This window comes from Brienomyrus brachyistius, chromosome 1 (genome assembly GCF_023856365.1).
Source record: "Brienomyrus brachyistius isolate T26 chromosome 1, BBRACH_0.4, whole genome shotgun sequence".
Lineage (NCBI taxonomy): Eukaryota > Metazoa > Chordata > Actinopteri > Osteoglossiformes > Mormyridae > Brienomyrus > Brienomyrus brachyistius.
The window spans coordinates 56,607,614-56,630,212 of record NC_064533.1 but is presented as its reverse complement, the minus strand read 5'-3'; the positions used below and the strand labels follow the sequence as shown (position 1 = coordinate 56,630,212).

At 54.0% G+C, this 22,599-nt stretch overlaps 2 protein-coding genes across 2 annotated transcripts in view; one reads left to right on the top strand and one right to left on the bottom strand.

Annotated features, from left to right (window-relative positions):
- The window catches only part of LOC125747713 (uncharacterized), a 120,460-nt gene that overhangs the window by 42,659 nt on the left and 55,202 nt on the right, over nucleotides 1-22,599 (top strand). The window lies entirely within an intron of this gene.
- On the bottom strand, nucleotides 2,022-21,644 carry LOC125731312 (germinal-center associated nuclear protein-like). Its single transcript, XM_049005874.1, has 27 exons — nucleotides 21,314-21,644; nucleotides 21,003-21,232; nucleotides 20,807-20,888; nucleotides 20,540-20,678; nucleotides 19,957-20,159; nucleotides 19,729-19,868; nucleotides 19,435-19,632; nucleotides 19,087-19,355; nucleotides 18,843-19,005; nucleotides 18,605-18,759; nucleotides 18,262-18,485; nucleotides 17,971-18,167; nucleotides 17,776-17,876; nucleotides 17,552-17,683; nucleotides 17,355-17,468; nucleotides 17,117-17,269; nucleotides 16,842-17,034; nucleotides 15,567-15,628; nucleotides 15,311-15,464; nucleotides 14,836-15,100; nucleotides 14,586-14,683; nucleotides 14,121-14,511; nucleotides 13,766-14,017; nucleotides 13,553-13,682; nucleotides 3,151-3,330; nucleotides 2,905-3,055; nucleotides 2,022-2,811 (listed from the first exon to the last, which is right to left on the bottom strand). Exons 1-27 carry the CDS (start codon nucleotides 21,618-21,620, stop codon nucleotides 2,653-2,655), a joined length of 4,842 nt encoding a protein of 1,613 aa, XP_048861831.1. The 5' UTR covers nucleotides 21,621-21,644; the 3' UTR covers nucleotides 2,022-2,652.

The window sequence follows — 22,599 nt, the reverse complement described above, 5'->3', positions numbered from 1 at the left end:
ACCACCGCAACCAGGCTCCAGTATCCCTTACATTTTAAGACAGGTGTACAAGAAATATAAAATAACCATTTGTCATTTACATTTTATTTTCATTGCGCATTTTCTACTAATTTTTCATGTTCACTCATGCGGCTCTCTGTCATTCACTAATGACTTGGATTTTTCATGCCGACTGACATCGTTCCTTCCCCGTGGGAGACACTAAAATCGCATTTACAAATCTTACAGAACGCGTGACTGTGCCCCATCCTGCTCCTCTTTAGGAAAGTAAATTCGTCGTCCCATTTTCCGATGTATTTACATGACTTCTTTGTTTCTTGGCAGGGACGCCTTCTCCTTCTACACATCCATCCATCCATCCATCTCTCTCCTTTCTCCTTCCCGCTGTTGGCACTAATCTCGCGATAACTGCCACCCAGGCTATGCAGGTGGCAGTTCTCGCGAGGCTACTGACAGTTCAGTTTGGAGAGGCAGAAGAATTTTTAAATATATATATATATATTATTATACGGGAGATTTACGGGAAAATACTAATACGGGAGGACGGCGGGAAAGAGAAGTAAAATACGGTAGTTTCCCGGCCAAAACGGGAGACTTGACAGCTATGGTCAGCAGGCAGTCTCTGGCCACGCCCCCTACAGTCGGTCCGGCCCCTGGCTTTACCAGCGTGTTCGCGAAAACGACTTCATTTATTTTCTTATTGATTCATCGACAGACCATCATACTTTTTAGACGTTATAATAATAACACTCTATTGATCCCCAAAGAGAGAAATTCTCTCCTTGCCTGCCCCCTCTTACTGTCCATGATACACAAGCACATATGTAGAAAAACGTCAGCTTGGAGGCCAAGGCTGGACTTAACCTACTCCTTACGGTTTAACGGGAAACTGCCGCATGGCCGAGCGGTCTCAGACACCACGCACGACGTAACTGGCCTTCCGACGCAAGGGATATTCTGTTCTCCGAAGTAAGCCGTGGGTTCGAATCCCACTTCCGACAAAAGTTCTTCAATCACCACAGCAGCATTTGAGCAACTGATTGGCTTTAATTGCTTTGTTTTATTGTTGCGTTTCAGGCAAAACTACATAACACTTAAAGACACTTCGGGCATGCAAATGGAGAACGAAATTATAGTTATACCGAATCTCCTACACACAATACCAAGGTTACCAACTTTGCTCAGCTGACCGGAGTGAGACGTTCAATTCGCCACAAGTCTGCACACCCAGATAACACGCATATAAAACGTATGCAACAGTTGTGTTACCTTTTAAATAGTCTGTAGGTTTTGCAAACTACTCTAACGCCTTTGGTGTCGCTGATTTTACGTTTATACTAGTGTAAAATAGACTTGCCGTAAGATTTCTTTGCGCCAGCCTGAGAGTCTGAAAACACCTCACACCAGATGCATGAGAGATGGAAACCTGGAATATTCAGTCGAATCAGATCAAATATGATGCTAAGTTAGTACTAAGTTAAAATATGTTCCGCACTTGTAACATGCACCCATGATTTGGAACAGTCAGCAGGGGGGGGGGAGGGATTATCTGCTCCCTGCATTTAAAAGTGCATAACAGAATTACATGACAGTGAGCGCAGGGGCAGGTAGACATTATTTCAACAAGCAGAAAACTATCAGAGGAAGCAGTTCATAATGAACATCATACAGAATACAGGAAGTCCCCAGAATAGAAGATCCATCCTAAGTCAGTCTTAAAGTCAAATTTATTGGTGTGAGAAGAGTAATACTACAGAACATTATAGTACAGTAATATTAAAAATAACTGCATACAGTACTGTACCTCAAGCCCACGAAAGAATAAAGCAGGGTGATGTTTTCATGAGCATCATAAAGTAATGCATATGTTTGATATTAAAAATAGTTTTAAACTAAATTAGTATGATAGGATCTATGGCCATCTGCTTTTAAATGCAAAATATCTTAGCTACATCAAGTCAGTCGAATATTCTTAACCAGCAGACTGTCTGTACATATGCAGATGGCTCCCTGCTGCCACCTGTAGGGCATCCACGGGCATATTTTCTTAAAAACCAGCCAGCCAGTTTATAAAAGGAACTCAGTGGCAGACTGCTTAGTGAACTGCTGTGATCTTCAGTTCAATTACATGAATATATAATTGAGCTGCATGACATTTCTTTAAGAATCTAAAAAAAGACATACTTTTGCAATGGTGTACAATGCAGATATTACCTAAATTGTTAATTTTGACCAACAATACACAAGGTTAAAGAAACAGCAGTAACAACCCCACGTATGAGTGTCTAATATGGGCAAATAACGTCACAGGTTTTAAAGATTCTGCAGCAAATTGTGATTCAATTTAAAAGTACAATAAACAAAGTTTCATGATGGAAAAAAAACAAAGAAATAGCCATGGGTTTCTAAATACAATAACATTTTAATATTTAAAATTTGCACAAAAAAAAAAACCCTAAAAAACTGTCCATTTCCTATGACATGTTTTTCCCCCAGTTACAACACTCCCAATGTTGTGTAAATTACTGTACATCATACTCTTCAAAGCAATATATGCACAAGTACCACACAACTAAATATACTGCAGAAATCAGGCATAAGAGAGACAACTTGTGGCAGTCAACGGCAGACATCAGGTGGGTCACATGACACTCAGTCATCAACAATGTCCAGAAGGCAGCTTAGCTTCAGCTCACATGCGAGCTCCTCCTCCCGGCTTGCAGAGATCAGCTGCTCCAGCTCCTGTAGACGCCTCGCCATAGAACTGGCAGCTCCCCTGGCCTGGTCACTGCGGACACTGCGCTCCTTCTGCTACAAAAATGGGCACAGAAACAGTCTCAACTGATGAGCACAGGGTACTTGGGGTCTTAAAATGTGAGCAACTGTGTAGCACAGGGTCAATACCAGGGCAAGTGCAGGTGGGGCAGCCATCTTTGGGGAGGGCACTACGATCTCCGGTACAGACAGTAACAAAGAAGGCAAGAAAAGTGGTGAGGAGGAAGAGGAAGGGCCCAGGGACTCGACGTCAAGCCAGGTACGCAGCTGGTCCTCGAACCTGCAGATCCAAGTCAAACAGGAAATGGCTCAATGTTTATGCCACAACTCACATGAGAGAGTACACGTGTGTAGCATGTCTGTTCTCTGTCAGACCTGCGGCTCTGTTCTTTCTCCTCCTCAATGCGAGCCAGGAGGTCCTGGGGGCTGGAGGCAGCATCCAAAACAGGGGCAACACCGGATCCGGACTCAGGGTCCTCAACCATGCTGTGAAACAGCTTCTGTTGAAGACGTGGCCTGGCCAGTCGAGGATGAGGCCACATGCTCTGGTGACACCTGCAATGGCAGAGACTTTGGATAAGAAGCCAGTATTGTACACCACTCTTGGGGATATGAGCAAGACTGGAAGCTGATGGCTTTCCCTCTTCTTCCATTTAATAGTAAATAATATTCATTAAATCTGCAGGTCACTGTTAACAGTCTATCTGGAATGTGTTAGATTTACATGGCTGGCTGGCTCTTACCCTGCCTTCCCCTGCTGCTTGTCCCTGTGCGTCTGCTTTACGGCATCCACCCAGCAGGACGGCGGTATGAAGCCCTGCAGCCCATCGCTCAGGAAATACACCGAGATTTCTCCGTCGTCACTGATGACATCTGAAGATGGTGGGATAGGTTCACACCTGCATGGCATCCCCAGTAGGCCCCCCCAAACGTCAGACCCACCCCACCCCCCTCACCTTCACTCACGGGGCACCCAGGAGGGTTCCAGTCCCGGAGTTGGTGCTCTACACAGAGCATGACAATTTCGTCCCAGGGCACCTCCCAGAAAGTGGGCTCCTTGTCCGGCCCCCCACCTCGGCCCACACAGTCCTGACGCAGCCTCTCCAAAAGGTTCTCCAACTGGGACATAAGGAGTGGCTGGCTGTGGCGGGACCATGGGATTTGAGATACGTACTGGAAGATGGAGGCAACCAGCTGGCTCCAAGGAGCTGGGTGGGGGGAGCGGTGGCAGCAGCAGAAATTTAAGGAAACAGACTAAGAAGCAGCCACTTAGCAAGAAGTCCGAATTCCGAATCTGAGGCATGGACATACCCCCCACGGCTGGCAGCGGCCAGTCGGGCAGCCGCAGGCTCAGGACTGCCCCCTGGAGCCACTCCAGGTGCTCAGCCGAGTTCCAGAGCAGATGTGGTAGGCAGTCACCACCCCCTGGCACCGAGAACTCTGCCACGGGCCAGGAGAGGCCAGCCAGACTCGGGGACGACACAAGGCCAGCCAAGAAAGCCAGGACAGTGTTGTAGAGGCCGATGACGGGTGCAGGGCCCTGGGAGGGCAGTCCCGCCATGTCACGGTCCCTCCGATCACGGTGAAGCCTACCAGCAAACTCGCGGCAGAGCCCGGCCTCCACAACCTGCACCAACGTCTGCGAGACGAGCCGGGCTGGTGCCGTGGAGCGGGCAGCGAGCCACCTGACGGCATGGCGGATCTGCGGGGAGACGGGGGTGATGGTCAATGGGATGGTTCAATCTTACCGAGGCCAGCGACAACATGCACACTCACCTGCTCGGATCCTTGGGGTTCGTTCGTGGTCTCGGGGATATGGACGAACATGTACTCTGAAATCAAACCTTCCTCAATGAGTGTCTGAAGCATCAGGTCTTACAGGGAAAGGAAACCGATGGTCAGACAGGAGGAACAAACCAACTGTATTAGCTCTGCATACGTAAACATAGCCTCAAGAGAAATGCTATAAGTAAAGTAAGCGAATCCCACGCGACACCTGTTGTCATAGACACGGTTAGTGTCACACCTTCCTCTAGCCGTTCATCGCTGGCCCTGTGCCCAGCCTGCCCTGGGACCACCACCACCAGAGGAAGGGCCTGTGGCCAGGCATTAGCCTGCTGGATCTGCCGGAGTTGCAGCAGGGCGGATAACAGGAAGATGTCCCCGTCTTCCTCATCAGCCCCGGGACTGACTGCCGAGGGCAGCAGCATCAGCAGGGCGCCCATGCCCATCAGCCCCTTCCGCTTCTCCAATGCCAACTGGCCTTCCTCGCTGAGGGGCCCGCGGGCCACCTGACCCACAGTGAGAAACATGGCCTCACTTCCTGCACTTGCACCCTTCGCAAACATCTGTGTTACCACAGGACCTGCTAATATCACATAGTGCCAGACTATGCTAGGCTATGTTAAGCTATGCTAGACTAACATTAATGACAGAACATGCAACACAGGGGCATGAAGCCTGTCGATATTCATCGGCAAGTTCCCCCCTATCTGCCACACCTTCACACACACGTGCACTGTGTGCATGCGCTCCCCCACGCTCCGCAGGCCGCTGCTGATGCTCAAGGTTTGCATGTGTCCGTTGGGGACCATCTCCCTGTGTTCTTGCTTCTCCGAGTTACCGAATTTGGACTCCAGCCATTCTGTCAAAATCCTGCATCAGAGATGGGAGGGGGGCACAAATGTAAGCTCCAGGACCTCTAAACCCAACTAACACCCAATCCCTCCCCGAACGACACCCAGTTCCCCCACTTACTGGTTAGCAACACTGGCATCTCTTTCATGATCACTTGGCAACAAGAGGGCTGCCTTCCAGAAGATTGTGTCAGATGGGTTCGAGACGCTTGCTGCCACCAGACTGAGCAGGTCCAGTGGCCCCCACACAGATTCGCTGAAGTGGATGGAGATGTAGATGAGCACATGGAGAGTGATGGATGGCTAACAGCTACTCTACAGTAGCACCATACCTCAGGAGCTGCTGGTAGAACAAGTGAACCTTCATCTGATGCTCGGTTTCCCTTCGCATCTTCGCCAACCTGCAGAAGGCAGCAGAGTGTCAGCATCGGTACACTTAACACTACAGCAAATCAATGGCCAGCAAAATAAACGGACAGGACGGAAGTCATTTTGGGAAGTACTGTCTAATTCAGCAGAGGTGCCCCGATCCAATATTCAAGATACCTAATCAGACGGATCGGACATCGGCCACATGTGACCGATCCATGTTCAATAATTATTTCGTTATTGCCAGTCTATTTCTTCTTATACTGAGTGGTACAATCAAATCGCACAACAGCTTTCCCCCCTTTTTTATTTTTTGTGGCATTCAAGCTGAACGTTAACGCTTCCTCGGTTTTTTGACACTCAGTGTGTGTGAGTGCAGTGACTTCCCCTGCTATGACGTCATGTGCATGTCCTTTGTAGTGGAAGGATCAGGTGATGGTAGCAAATGCAACTTGCATGCTTGCGAAGCAAACTAACATGTCTAAAACCTGGAAGAATTTTATGCTTGAAACAACCAGTAGCACAGCGATTTGCGATCTTTGTAAAAACAAAGTAACATTCAGTGGAAAATCCCACTAATAGTGCACTCAATTAAGGCAATGCAAGTAATATGAAAAAAAGCGATGGATTTGGAAGCCAGCTTGGGCTGTTTTGCGCACTCGCTATAGCTTGATACACGAGGTGCTGCTATCACAGTGAAAAGTGACGCATGCCACTTGGGTGTACTTGTGAAGATATTCAAACAACTGCAAAATGTCTCAAAAATGCTCAATACAAGATGCACAAAAGAGGTGGAACAGTATCTTATGTATGTTTCTTGTGGGCTAATTAAAACTTCTTTTCCATTTGTATTTACTAGCTTGGAAAAAAAAAAAAAGAGCTTTGGTACTGGATCATACTCATAATCAGCCAATACCTTATGTTCAGGTATCAGGATTATATTGGCACTGAAAAAGTGGGATCGGTGCACCTCTATTATGAATATTAGGTCAGCATTATTATGCTGTGAGAGAGATGTACCTGGTGCAGGAAACAGAGAGGTCCCCAGCGTGCCCCAGGTTGACCACGCCCCGGGCCAGCCTGTCCAGGCAGGGTGAGGGGGGGGCACTGGGGGCCAAGGCCTGCAGCCTGAAGCGGGGGTCCACACAGCCAGGGGCAGCAGGAAAATCACGCATCTGTCGCTTCAGCTGCCTGCGCACGGCCACCACATCACGCCACCTGCAACACATGCACAGGGTGAAGCCCGGTTGTCGGCGAGCATGTGGGCAAAATATCTGGTCCCCTTACCACTGCCCCTTACCTTTTGATGAACCTGCGTATACTCAGAAGCTCTGCTTCCAGGACGTCTTGGGCCAGCAGGGTGAGCTCACCACACAGCGTCTCCTCCAGCAGTACCTCACACACGTCTTGTGAGCTGCGAGCCACACATTCTGCCTGCTCTTCTTGGGCACGCCTGGCACGAAGGGGCATGCGTTCAGCCTATATACAGTTATCTGAACACTCTCTATGACCTCTGATCCCCCTTGGCTCACCAGTACCTGATCTCTGTTGAGGCAGTCTCCACGATGCAGTCGCGCAGCACCTCCTGTGTGATCTCGGCACACAGTGTCTTGCTGAGCCGGGCCAGGAGCTCCTCGTGTTCCTGCTTTCTCCTGACAGAGACAGGCCCATCAGATGGCACATCCCCTCAAAATGCACCCACCCCTCCTCCCCAGCCCAGACAGGTGAGGCCTACCTGGCTTCCTCCATCCTGCGCTTCTCCTCAGCGATATGCTCCCTCTCTGCCTGGATCTCGGCAGCAGAAACCTCCCGCAGCATCTGCTCCACCACCTCACTCAGCACTGCCTCCACCTGGCCGTTGCACATGCTGCAACAACCCATCCACATCACCAAACTGGTGTTGGTTGAGTGTGACAACCCTCTAGAGGCCACTGCTCCCTATCTGGCTCACGCTCCTACCTGAGTGCAGCAGAGATGTACGCGGCTTCGGTGGCAGCCACGTCAGCCACCTCGGCCTGCACTACCTCCTCCAGCATGGCCTCTACCTCCGTGGCGATGTCCTGCAAGGGGGGGGGGGGGGGGTTATTTGTCATTACTATGGCAATACCAACACACTGCTACTGGGTTGACACGCAGCAATGAGCAATCTATCACCTGCTCTGTGTAAACGGGCTCCGGTGGGGGAGGCGTAGGTGGGGCGACTGGTGGTGCCTCCGACGGAGATGCCCCAAGTGCTCCACTCTCCTCTCTACCAGGGAGGCCAGCTGACTCCGCTGGGTCGCTCGGCATCTTGGATCGGTGCTGGAGGGCCCGCGCATCCAGCTCAATGGGGGGCCTCTGAGGGGAGGCTGCTACAGCGTGGGCAGGAAAAATGACAAAATTACAATCAGAGGCCAGAAGGTGGACGAAGCGTAACAGTTAGCGGAAGGTGGAGTGCAGACGCACCAGCCCTGGGCACACTGCCTGCCTCCGCTGGCTGCCCATCCCCACGGTACTTGTTGCGGCTGTCAAAGCTGTTGACGGGTGTGTGTTGGGGTGGGTTGGGCAGTGGCGCGCCGTTGACCACTTGGCCCACCAGCACCTCCCGCTTCCTTGCGATGGCCACAGAGCGCTTTGGACGTGGCTGGATCTCAGGCTCCTGGTACGCTGTCCGGCTTAGCTCCACCATGCTAGGGGGAGGGCAGAGCTTCAATAAAATATACCACCCATCATAGATTAGCACCCCCATCAGAGATAAGCCACCCTGCCCCCAACACAAAAGGGACAACGAAGCACAGCCCAGCCTTACCCTGCATCGACCGCGAGCCCATACTGCAGCGCGAGGTCCGAAGCCTCGCCGGCATTCTGGAACATGAGCATCCGGACCAGGTCTTCGACCGGGAATGTGGTGGAACCACGGGAGCTGTAGGCCACATTCAGGGCCCGCAGAGCCTCACGGCGCACCTGTAGGGGGCACCAGAGCGGTCCAGGTAAGTGAGGTATTGGGGCTGATGAGGATGTAGGGAGCGGAGCAACGGCTCCCCCACCTGGTCGAAGTAGCGGTGCAAGATGCAACCAGCCAGATACGAGGCCACCTTGACCAGCTTGAAGAACCTCACGAAGTTGTTGCTGTTGACAGCGGCAAAGGCCTGGACGGCAAACTTCACCTCCGGAGAGTTTCGGAGCTCCGCCCGGAATTGCTGCACCTCCCTGCAGGTAGGGAGGGAATGAAATGTCAGCTGGAGAGGTGCCACGGTGACACGGGACACCGACTGCCGGCCAGCCACCCACCGGAGGATGTCTCCATCATTGAGCTTCAGGAGCACGCTGTACTGCCGAAACTCTGCCTCATGAGGGCAGTAGATGTTCTTGCTGGCCAGGTCCTGGTACATCTCCTTGAGGCTCTGCAGGCATTTGGTCAGGTTTTCATTGTTGATCTTAGCATCAAAGGACATCATGGGCTCCTGGCACAGGTGGTGTGCGCAGTGGATGTGGAAGCGGGCGTACTTTTCAATAAGGGACACCGTAAGCGGGTCGCACAGGTGCTGCTGAGTGATATCCTGCAGATGGCCCAGAAAAAGGATCAGGGCGAGGCCCGCAGGGCACAGGAATAATGAGACACGGACTAATGTTGCTCACCTTCCGGATACCTCGTGTGCGGTTCCACACAAAGTCATACCAGTCACGGTAGTTGTCCTCACCCTGGTCCATGACCTGGGTAACCAGGTAGTTCATGGTCATGTTCAGCACAGTAAGGGGCCGCAGTTCATGGGGGAGGGGCTCCTCCTGGTCAGCAGAGGACCTGCTGTACTCCTTAATGGCAGCAGTGTGGTCCACCTGCGTGGGGTGCAGAGGGTGATTTGCAGCCTGTGGTCTGTCAATTCATGGCGGGGAGGGGGAAGCATTAGGAAAGAGGGGCAGGGGTGGTGATACCTTCTCCGTGTTGGGGATGACCTCAAAAGAGCTCAGTTGGTTCCGGGTCTCCCTCATGTAACGCTCCTTCTCCGGACACATGTCAGGACACGTACCCACAAACACCTTGGACAGATCCAGGTCGGTCCTCTTGGGCCGAGCTGTGCCAGAGGAGACCGTGTCAGCTGGCGATTCACTTTGGGGTGGGAGGGGGGGGTGGCTCAGCAACGTGACCCTAGGGGGACCTACCCTGTCGCAGGATCTTGTCCCGCTGCTCTAGCAGACGATACTTCTCCTCTGCGGTTTCAGCTACCTGGCCAATCAGGTGGAAGAGGGGAGAGGGGAGGCTGCTGGCTAGATGTTCGGATTCGAGGCCGTCTGGGCTGGGCTCCATCTGCGGCTCACTCTCAAACTGCAGGGCCTTTGTCGCCAGGGGTTTCTTGGCTGGTGACCTGAGAGGGACAGACCAAAGGCTGAAGAGCTTCTAAAAGCTGGCAAAACCTGGGCTCCTTTGAACACCTGGCCAGTAGGGGGCATAGCAGCCAAAGAACTCAGTTTGACTTTAATGTCACGAATCCGAGCCTGAGGTAAAGAGTTTCATTACCAGATGACCTAACATAACTCAAGCTGCTTGGAAAAAAAACTAACAAAATGTATACATAATAAAAAACCAGAGTGATCCAGATTTTTTTTTTTTTTTTTTAAAGAACTTGCATTGGGTTTCAAAAAGGTGATTTTCTTCCCTAACTTAATTTAATAAAGACCCGGCCATCTTATTGTAAAATTGAGTTATTTACTCTTACGGTAAGAGAATGATTTAAAGACAAGATTACCCTCTGGATAGGGATGAGCTGGAGGACCAGCCGGAGGTGGATTTGGAGAGGGCTTTGCAGACAGGGGCTGACTCAAAGCCTCCTGCCTGGCTCTGAGGATCAGGGTCATCTGGAGGCCTTTGGCCCTTCTCTCCTGGACCTAAGAGACACACAGAACCAGTTCATCGAAACAGCTGACATGGGAATGAAAGGCTGCAACGAGTCACAAAGACCCCGCCCTGGCCTTGGCTCGATGCACAGATAGAGAGCACCGTAATAGTCACTCACTCTGCTTCTTCCTCTGCCAGAAGATGGTGAGCTCATGCCTGCGCAGCAGTTTGCCCTTCTTCTTGGCTTTGGCAGCAGAAGCCTGAAAGATACCAAAAGTCAGTGAGGAAAGCCCGGGAGATCATGGACGAGAGCACAGCCTAATGAGTACAGCGACCAAGCCCCCCCCCCAAAGGTGTGCAAAGCCATTGCTCACATGGTCGTGGAAGTGCACTATGGCCAGGTTCTTCTGGGGCCTGCAGAAGATCCGCTGCACACGTCCGAACTGGCGGAAATGTTCCCCCAGGATGTCCTTGCTGTTAAGACTGGCTGGAATGTTCTTGCATTGGAGCACCATGGCTTCGGAGGGTGACATCCCCCCCAGGCTGTCTGTGCTGTCCAGGCGGCGGGCACGTCTCACTGTTGATGCTGCCTCAGTTTCGGGATCTGTGGCAAGTGTCACAGAGTTCAGTTTTTCAGACTATACTTGGCTTCGAACCCAATGTGCTTCTTCCTGGGAGTACTCACCCAACTCCTCCGCCCTCTCAAGGACCTCCCGGGTTGGGGCCTGTGACCTTGGCGGCGTTGAGGGTGAGTGGCTGGTGGTCGGTGCCATCGAACCCTGGTGCTCCGCCTCCCCCCAGTCTGGCTGTGGCTCCTCACTCCTCTTCGGCTCTCGCCGGGTCTGTAGGGCCGGTGTCTTCAGGATGCTGGTCAAGGCACTGCGAAAGATGCTGCTGACAGGCCCCCGGCCCCGGACCAGGGGCCTCTTGGGAGGGTGCCTGGGGGCGGAGTCAGCACCAACTTGGGGCTCCTCTGATAAATGCTCCACCATCTCCTCCTTCCGCTTGGTACCCTTAGCCGCTGCCTCCCCTGCATTCTCCCCCTCACCGCCCCCCCCCACGGACCTCACCAGACACAACCCCAGCGTCAGTCTTGGGTTTTAGCGGACCAAAGCTGACAGCACCAAACAGTGGCCGGGGCTCATGGAGGCTAGAGGCAGAGTACCTGGAGACAGAGGCGGCCTGGGAGGTCCCCCCACCCAGGCCACTGCCAGCACCAACGGAGGGTGCTGCTGGTTTCGAGAAGCTGAACTCCTGGGTGGTGCTGGGATGTGCATCTTTGGTGGGGAGGATGCTGCTGGACACTGCGATGGGCTGTGAGAAGCTAAAACCTAATGCTCCAGAAAGGAACTCAGAGGCAGCAGGAGCAGGCCCACTGCTGTCCATACTGGTAGCGGTGGTGCTGGATGGGCTGGAACCAAAAGACTCGGACACAGCCTGGGACACAGCCGGTTCAGGACTGGCGCTATAAATAGGTTTGAACACAGCTGCGTCTGACGGCTTGAAGCTGAACTCTGAGGTGCTAAATCCGCGGCCCTGAACGCTTCCAGGGGAGAATACCGAAGAAGACCCTGTGGACAACTGTCCGAATCTCAGTGGTTGACTAGACCCCGAGGAGGGGGGAACAGAGGAGGCGGAGATAGCGTTAGAGCCGCCGAAGCCGGGTGTGTGCTGAGCAAATCCGCCGGTCTGTCCGAAGGCAGAGGTCTGGGGAAAAGCCGAGTTCTGGTTAAAGACAGAGCTCTGACCGACCCCGGCCGGCTGCCCGAAGGAGGGCGGCGGGCCGAACCTGGTGTCGCTCTGTACAAACGACGGGGTCTGACTCCCAGAACCGGGCATGCCGAAGGTCGGGGCCTGTCCAGACGCCGTCCCGCCAGGCTGCCCGAAAAGGGATCCGGTCTGGCCGAAGGCAGACGATGTACTGAAGAGCGAGGTCTGGCCGGTGCCCTGGCCGAGGGCAGGCGGCTGCACGAAAGGGGCGTTCTGCTGGCCGAAGGAAAAGAGCCCCGAGGTCGGGGCGCGCGGAGACTGAAACGCTCCGCCTTGTGTTCTGCCGAAAAGCCCAGACGGATTCATTGTGTAAAAAGCCCAAAAATACGGCCTTCAAAAGTCGAAACAGAGTTCTTACAGCGCGGTAGATTTCGGCGTCCTTCGGCCTGGGAGATTATATCCGCGCCTGTGTCACATCTGCGGAAATATACAAACTGGCAGCTCCCCTGGCCTGGTCACTGCGGACACTGCGCTCCTTCTGCTACAAAAATGGGCACAGAAACAGTCTCAACTGATGAGCACAGGGTACTTGGGGTCTTAAAATGTGAGCACCTGTGTAGGCACAGGGTCAATACCAGGGCAAGTGCAGGTGGGGCAGCCATCTTTGGGGAGGGCACTACGATCTCCGGTACAGACAGTAACGAAGAAGGCAAGAAAAGTGGTGAGGAGGAAGAGGAAGGGCCCAGGGACTCGACGTCAAGCCAGGTACGCAGCTGGTCCTCGAACCTGCAGATCCAAGTCAAACAGGAAATGGCTCAATGTTTATGCCACAACTCACATGAGAGAGTACACGTGTGTAGCATGTCTGTTCTCTGTCAGACCTGCGGCTCTGTTCTTTCTCCTCCTCAATGCGAGCCAGGAGGTCCTGGGGGCTGGAGGCAGCATCCAAAACAGGGGCAACACCGGATCCGGACTCAGGGTCCTCAACCATGCTGTGAAACAGCTTCTGTTGAAGACGTGGCCTGGCCAGTCGAGGATGAGGCCACATGCTCTGGTGACACCTGCAATGGCAGAGACTTTGGATAAGAAGCCAGTATTGTACACCACTCTTGGGGATATGAGCAAGACTGGAAGCTGATGGCTTTCCCTCTTCTTCCATTTAATAGTAAATAATATTCATTAAATCTGCAGGTCACTGTTAACAGTCTATCTGGAATGTGTTAGATTTACATGGCTGGCTGGCTCTTACCCTGCCTTCCCCTGCTGCTTGTCCCTGTGCGTCTGCTTTACGGCATCCACCCAGCAGGACGGCGGTATGAAGCCCTGCAGCCCATCGCTCAGGAAATACACCGAGATTTCTCCGTCGTCACTGATGACATCTGAAGATGGTGGGATAGGTTCACACCTGCATGGCATCCCCAGTAGGCCCCCCCAAACGTCAGACCCACCCCACCCCCCTCACCTTCACTCACGGGGCACCCAGGAGGGTTCCAGTCCCGGAGTTGGTGCTCTACACAGAGCATGACAATTTCGTCCCAGGGCACCTCCCAGAAAGTGGGCTCCTTGTCCGGCCCCCCACCTCGGCCCACACAGTCCTGACGCAGCCTCTCCAAAAGGTTCTCCAACTGGGACATAAGGAGTGGCTGGCTGTGGCGGGACCATGGGATTTGAGATACGTACTGGAAGATGGAGGCAACCAGCTGGCTCCAAGGAGCTGGGTGGGGGGAGCGGTGGCAGCAGCAGAAATTTAAGGAAACAGACTAAGAAGCAGCCACTTAGCAAGAAGTCCGAATTCCGAATCTGAGGCATGGACATACCCCCCACGGCTGGCAGCGGCCAGTCGAGCAGCCGCAGGCTCAGGACTGCCCCCTGGAGCCACTCCAGGTGCTCAGCCGAGTTCCAGAGCAGATGTGGTAGGCAGTCACCACCCCCTGGCACCGAGAACTCTGCCACGGGCCAGGAGAGGCCAGCCAGACTCGGGGACGACACAAGGCCAGCCAAGAAAGCCAGGACAGTGTTGTAGAGGCCGATGACGGGTGCAGGGCCCTGGGAGGGCAGTCCCGCCATGTCACGGTCCCTCCGATCACGGTGAAGCCTACCAGCAAACTCGCGGCAGAGCCCGGCCTCCACAACCTGCACCAACGTCTGCGAGACGAGCCGGGCTGGTGCCGTGGAGCGGGCAGCGAGCCACCTGACGGCATGGCGGATCTGCGGGGAGACGGGGGTGATGGTCAATGGGATGGTTCAATCTTACCGAGGCCAGCGACAACATGCACACTCACCTGCTCGGATCCTTGGGGTTCGTTCGTGGTCTCGGGGATATGGACGAACATGTACTCTGAAATCAAACCTTCCTCAATGAGTGTCTGAAGCATCAGGTCTTACAGGGAAAGGAAACCGATGGTCAGACAGGAGGAACAAACCAACTGTATTAGCTCTGCATACGTAAACATAGCCTCAAGAGAAATGCTATAAGTAAAGTAAGCGAATCCCACGCGACACCTGTTGTCATAGACACGGTTAGTGTCACACCTTCCTCTAGCCGTTCATCGCTGGCCCTGTGCCCAGCCTGCCCTGGGACCACCACCACCAGAGGAAGGGCCTGTGGCCAGGCATTAGCCTGCTGGATCTGCCGGAGTTGCAGCAGGGCGGATAACAGGAAGATGTCCCCGTCTTCCTCATCAGCCCCGGGACTGACTGCCGAGGGCAGCAGCATCAGCAGGGCGCCCATGCCCATCAGCCCCTTCCGCTTCTCCAATGCCAACTGGCCTTCCTCGCTGAGGGGCCCGCGGGCCACCTGACCCACAGTGAGAAACATGGCCTCACTTCCTGCACTTGCACCCTTCGCAAACATCTGTGTTACCACAGGACCTGCTAATATCACATAGTGCCAGACTATGCTAGGCTATGTTAAGCTATGCTAGACTAACATTAATGACAGAACATGCAACACAGGGGCATGAAGCCTGTCGATATTCATCGGCAAGTTCCCCCCTATCTGCCACACCTTCACACACACGTGCACTGTGTGCATGCGCTCCCCCACGCTCCGCAGGCCGCTGCTGATGCTCAAGGTTTGCATGTGTCCGTTGGGGACCATCTCCCTGTGTTCTTGCTTCTCCGAGTTACCGAATTTGGACTCCAGCCATTCTGTCAAAATCCTGCATCAGAGATGGGAGGGGGGCACAAATGTAAGCTCCAGGACCTCTAAACCCAACTAACACCCAATCCCTCCCCGAACGACACCCAGTTCCCCCACTTACTGGTTAGCAACACTGGCATCTCTTTCATGATCACTTGGCAACAAGAGGGCTGCCTTCCAGAAGATTGTGTCAGATGGGTTCGAGACGCTTGCTGCCACCAGACTGAGCAGGTCCAGTGGCCCCCACACAGATTCGCTGAAGTGGATGGAGATGTAGATGAGCACATGGAGAGTGATGGATGGCTAACAGCTACTCTACAGTAGCACCATACCTCAGGAGCTGCTGGTAGAACAAGTGAACCTTCATCTGATGCTCGGTTTCCCTTCGCATCTTCGCCAACCTGCAGAAGGCAGCAGAGTGTCAGCATCGGTACACTTAACACTACAGCAAATCAATGGCCAGCAAAATAAACGGACAGGACGGAAGTCATTTTGGGAAGTACTGTCTAATTCAGCAGAGGTGCCCCGATCCAATATTCAAGATACCTAATCAGACGGATCGGACATCGGCCACATGTGACCGATCCATGTTCAATAATTATTTAGTTATTGCCAGTCTATTTCTTCTTATACTGAGTGGTACAATCAAATCGCACAACAGCTTTCCCCCCTTTTTTATTTTTTGTGGCATTCAAGCTGAACGTTAACGCTTCCTCGGTTTTTTGACACTCAGTGTGTGTGAGTGCAGTGACTTCCCCTGCTATGACGTCATGTGCATGTCCTTTGTAGTGGAAGGATCAGGTGATGGTAGCAAATGCAACTTGCATGCTTGCGAAGCAAACTAACATGTCTAAAACCTGGAAGAATTTTATGCTTGAAACAACCAGTAGCACAGCGATTTGCGATCTTTGTAAAAACAAAGTAACATTCAGTGGAAAATCCCACTAATAGTGCACTCAATTAAGGCAATGCAAGTAATATGAAAAAAAGCGATGGATTTGGAAGCCAGCTTGGGCTGTTTTGCGCACTCGCTATAGCTTGATACACGAGGTGCTGCTATCACAGTGAAAAGTGACGCATGCCACTTGGGTGTACTTGTGAAGATATTCAAACAACTGCAAAATGTCTCAAAAATGCTCAATACAAGATGCACAAAAGAGGTGGAACAGTATCTTATGTATGTTTCTTGTGGGCTAATTAAAACTTCTTTTCCATTTGTATTTACTAGCTTGGAAAAAAAAAAAAAAAGAGCTTTGGTACTGGATCATACTCATAATCAGCCAATACCTTATGTTCAGGTATCAGGATTATATTGGCACTGAAAAAGTGGGATCGGTGCACCTCTATTATGAATATTAGGTCAGCATTATTATGCTGTGAGAGAGATGTACCTGGTGCAGGAAACAGAGAGGTCCCCAGCGTGCCCCAGGTTGACCACGCCCCGGGCCAGCCTGTCCAGGCAGGGTGAGGGGGGGGCACTGGGGGCCAAGGCCTGCAGCCTGAAGCGGGGGTCCACACAGCCAGGGGCAGCAGGAAAATCACGCATCTGTCGCTTCAGCTGCCTGCGCACGGCCACCACATCACGCCACCTGCAACACATGCACAGGGTGAAGCCCGGTTGTCGGCGAGCATGTGGGCAAAATATCTGGTCCCCTTACCACTGCCCCTTACCTTTTGATGAACCTGCGTATACTCAGAAGCTCTGCTTCCAGGACGTCTTGGGCCAGCAGGGTGAGCTCACCACACAGCGTCTCCTCCAGCAGTACCTCACACACGTCTTGTGAGCTGCGAGCCACACATTCTGCCTGCTCTTCTTGGGCACGCCTGGCACGAAGGGGCATGCGTTCAGCCTATATACAGTTATCTGAACACTCTCTATGACCTCTGATCCCCCTTGGCTCACCAGTACCTGATCTCTGTTGAGGCAGTCTCCACGATGCAGTCGCGCAGCACCTCCTGTGTGATCTCGGCACACAGTGTCTTGCTGAGCCGGGCCAGGAGCTCCTCGTGTTCCTGCTTTCTCCTGACAGAGACAGGCCCATCAGATGGCACATCCCCTCAAAATGCACCCACCCCTCCTCCCCAGCCCAGACAGGTGAGGCCTACCTGGCTTCCTCCATCCTGCGCTTCTCCTCAGCGATATGCTCCCTCTCTGCCTGGATCTCGGCAGCAGAAACCTCCCGCAGCATCTGCTCCACCACCTCACTCAGCACTGCCTCCACCTGGCCGTTGCACATGCTGCAACAACCCATCCACATCACCAAACTGGTGTTGGTTGAGTGTGACAACCCTCTAGAGGCCACTGCTCCCTATCTGGCTCACGCTCCTACCTGAGTGCAGCAGAGATGTACTCGGCTTCGGTGGCAGCCACGTCAGCCACCTCGGCCTGCACTACCTCCTCCAGCATGGCCTCTACCTCCGTGGCGATGTCCTGCAAGGGGGGGGGGGGGGGGTTATTTGTCATTACTATGGCAATACCAACACACTGCTACTGGGTTGACACGCAGCAATGAGCAATCTATCACCTGCTCTGTGTAAACGGGCTCCGGTGGGGGAGGCGTAGGTGGGGCGACTGGTGGTGCCTCCGACGGAGATGCCCCAAGTGCTCCACTCTCCTCTCTACCAGGGAGGCCAGCTGACTCCGCTGGGTCGCTCGGCATCTTGGATCGGTGCTGGAGGGCCCGCGCATCCAGCTCAATGGGGGGCCTCTGAGGGGAGGCTGCTACAGCGTGGGCAGGAAAAATGACAAAATTACAATCAGAGGCCAGAAGGTGGACGAAGCGTAACAGTTAGCGGAAGGTGGAGTGCAGACGCACCAGCCCTGGGCACACTGCCTGCCTCCGCTGGCTGCCCATCCCCACGGTACTTGTTGCGGCTGTCAAAGCTGTTGACGGGTGTGTGTTGGGGTGGGTTGGGCAGTGGCGCGCCGTTGACCACTTGGCCCACCAGCACCTCCCGCTTCCTTGCGATGGCCACAGAGCGCTTTGGACGTGGCTGGATCTCAGGCTCCTGGTACGCTGTCCGGCTTAGCTCCACCATGCTAGGGGGAGGGCAGAGCTTCAATAAAATATACCACCCATCATAGATTAGCACCCCCATCAGAGATAAGCCACCCTGCCCCCAACACAAAAGGGACAACGAAGCACAGCCCAGCCTTACCCTGCATCGACCGCGAGCCCATACTGCAGCGCGAGGTCCGAAGCCTCGCCGGCATTCTGGAACATGAGCATCCGGACCAGGTCTTCGACCGGGAATGTGGTGGAACCACGGGAGCTGTAGGCCACATTCAGGGCCCGCAGAGCCTCACGGCGCACCTGTAGGGGGCACCAGAGCGGTCCAGGTAAGTGAGGTATTGGGGCTGATGAGGATGTAGGGAGCGGAGCAACGGCTCCCCCACCTGGTCGAAGTAGCGGTGCAAGATGCAACCAGCCAGATACGAGGCCACCTTGACCAGCTTGAAGAACCTCACGAAGTTGTTGCTGTTGACAGCGGCAAAGGCCTGGACGGCAAACTTCACCTCCGGAGAGTTTCGGAGCTCCGCCCGGAATTGCTGCACCTCCCTGCAGGTAGGGAGGGAATGAAATGTCAGCTGGAGAGGTGCCACGGTGACACGGGACACCGACTGCCGGCCAGCCACCCACCGGAGGATGTCTCCATCATTGAGCTTCAGGAGCACGCTGTACTGCCGAAACTCTGCCTCATGAGGGCAGTAGATGTTCTTGCTGGCCAGGTCCTGGTACATCTCCTTGAGGCTCTGCAGGCATTTGGTCAGGTTTTCATTGTTGATCTTAGCATCAAAGGACATCATGGGCTCCTGGCACAGGTGGTGTGCGCAGTGGATGTGGAAGCGGGCGCACTTTTCAATAAGGGACACCGTAAGCGGGTCGCACAGGTGCTGCTGAGTGATATCCTGCAGATGGCCCAGAAAAAGGATCAGGGCGAGGCCCGCAGGGCACAGGAATAATGAGACACGGACTAATGTTGCTCACCTTCCGGATACCTCGTGTGCGGTTCCACACAAAGTCATACCAGTCACGGTAGTTGTCCTCACCCTGGTCCATGACCTGGGTAACCAGGTAGTTCATGGTCATGTTCAGCACAGTAAGGGGCCGCAGTTCATGGGGGAGGGGCTCCTCCTGGTCAGCAGAGGACCTGCTGTACTCCTTAATGGCAGCAGTGTGGTCCACCTGCGTGGGGTGCAGAGGGTGATTTGCAGCCTGTGGTCTGTCAATTCATGGCGGGGAGGGGGAAGCATTAGGAAAGAGGGGCAGGGGTGGTGATACCTTCTCCGTGTTGGGGATGACCTCAAAAGAGCTCAGTTGGTTCCGGGTCTCCCTCATGTAACGCTCCTTCTCCGGACACATGTCAGGACACGTACCCACAAACACCTTGGACAGATCCAGGTCGGTCCTCTTGGGCCGAGCTGTGCCAGAGGAGACCGTGTCAGCTGGCGATTCACTTTGGGGTGGGAGGGGGGGGTGGCTCAGCAACGTGACCCTAGGGGGACCTACCCTGTCGCAGGATCTTGTCCCGCTGCTCTAGCAGACGATACTTCTCCTCTGCGGTTTCAGCTACCTGGCCAATCAGGTGGAAGAGGGGAGAGGGGAGGCTGCTGGCTAGATGTTCGGATTCGAGGCCGTCTGGGCTGGGCTCCATCTGCGGCTCACTCTCAAACTGCAGGGCCTTTGTCGCCAGGGGTTTCTTGGCTGGTGACCTGAGAGGGACAGACCAAAGGCTGAAGAGCTTCTAAAAGCTGGCAAAACCTGGGCTCCTTTGAACACCTGGCCAGTAGGGGGCATAGCAGCCAAAGAACTCAGTTTGACTTTAATGTCACGAATTCGAGCCTGAGGTAAAGAGTTTCATTACCAGATGACCTAACATAACTCAAGCTGCTTGGAAAAAAAACTAACAAAATGTATACATAATAAAAAACCAGAGTGATCCAGATTTTTTTTTTTTTTTTTAAAGAACTTGCATTGGGTTTCAAAAAGGTGATTTTCTTCCCTAACTTAATTTAATAAAGACCCGGCCATCTTATTGTAAAATTGAGTTATTTACTCTTACGGTAAGAGAATGATTTAAAGACAAGATTACCCTCTGGATAGGGATGAGCTGGAGGACCAGCCGGAGGTGGATTTGGAGAGGGCTTTGCAGACAGGGGCTGACTCAAAGCCTCCTGCCTGGCTCTGAGGATCAGGGTCATCTGGAGGCCTTTGGCCCTTCTCTCCTGGACCTAAGAGACACACAGAACCAGTTCATCGAAACAGCTGACATGGGAATGAAAGGCTGCAACGAGTCACAAAGACCCCGCCCTGGCCTTGGCTCGATGCACAGATAGAGAGCACCGTAATAGTCACTCACTCTGCTTCTTCCTCTGCCAGAAGATGGTGAGCTCATGCCTGCGCAGCAGTTTGCCCTTCTTCTTGGCTTTGGCAGCAGAAGCCTGAAAGATACCAAAAGTCAGTGAGGAAAGCCCGGGAGATCATGGACGAGAGCACAGCCTAATGAGTACAGCGACCAAGCCCCCCCCCCAAAGGTGTGCAAAGCCATTGCTCACATGGTCGTGGAAGTGCACTATGGCCAGGTTCTTCTGGGGCCTGCAGAAGATCCGCTGCACACGTCCGAACTGGCGGAAATGTTCCCCCAGGATGTCCTTGCTGTTAAGACTGGCTGGAATGTTCTTGCATTGGAGCACCATGGCTTCGGAGGGTGACATCCCCCCCAGGCTGTCTGTGCTGTCCAGGCGGCGGGCACGTCTCACTGTTGATGCTGCCTCAGTTTCGGGATCTGTGGCAAGTGTCACAGAGTTCAGTTTTTCAGACTATACTTGGCTTCGAACCCAATGTGCTTCTTCCTGGGAGTACTCACCCAACTCCTCCGCCCTCTCAAGGACCTCCCGGGTTGGGGCCTGTGACCTTGGCGGCGTTGAGGGTGAGTGGCTGGTGGTCGGTGCCATCGAACCCTGGTGCTCCGCCTCCCCCCAGTCTGGCTGTGGCTCCTCACTCCTCTTCGGCTCTCGCCGGGTCTGTAGGGCCGGTGTCTTCAGGATGCTGGTCAAGGCACTGCGAAAGATGCTGCTGACAGGCCCCCGGCCCCGGACCAGGGGCCTCTTGGGAGGGTGCCTGGAGGCGGAGTCAGCACCAACTTGGGGCTCCTCTGATAAATGCTCCACCATCTCCTCCTTCCGCTTGGTACCCTTAGCCGCTGCCTCCCCTGCATTCTCCCCCTCACCGCCCCCCCCCACGGACCTCACCAGACACAACCCCAGCGTCAGTCTTGGGTTTTAGCGGACCAAAGCTGACAGCACCAAACAGTGGCCGGGGCTCATGGAGGCTAGAGGCAGAGTACCTGGAGACAGAGGCGGCCTGGGAGGTCCCCCCACCCAGGCCACTGCCAGCACCAACGGAGGGTGCTGCTGGTTTCGAGAAGCTGAACTCCTGGGTGGTGCTGGGATGTGCATCTTTGGTGGGGAGGATGCTGCTGGACACTGCGATGGGCTGTGAGAAGCTAAAACCTAATGCTCCAGAAAGGAACTCAGAGGCAGCAGGAGCAGGCCCACTGCTGTCCATACTGGTAGCGGTGGTGCTGGATGGGCTGGAACCAAAAGACTCGGACACAGCCTGGGACACAGCCGGTTCAGGACTGGCGCTATAAATAGGTTTGAACACAGCTGCGTCTGACGGCTTGAAGCTGAACTCTGAGGTGCTAAATCCGCGGCCCTGAACGCTTCCAGGGGAGAATACCGAAGAAGACCCTGTGGACAACTGTCCGAATCTCAGTGGTTGACTAGACCCCGAGGAGGGGGGAACAGAGGAGGCGGAGATAGCGTTAGAGCCGCCGAAGCCGGGTGTGTGCTGAGCAAATCCGCCGGTCTGTCCGAAGGCAGAGGTCTGGGGAAAAGCCGAGTTCTGGTTAAAGACAGAGCTCTGACCGACCCCGGCCGGCTGCCCGAAGGAGGGCGGCGGGCCGAACCTGGTGTCGCTCTGTACAAACGACGGGGTCTGACTCCCAGAACCGGGCATGCCGAAGGTCGGGGCCTGTCCAGACGCCGTCCCGCCAGGCTGCCCGAAAAGGGATCCGGTCTGGCCGAAGGCAGACGATGTACTGAAGAGCGAGGTCTGGCCGGTGCCCTGGCCGAGGGCAGGCGGCTGCAC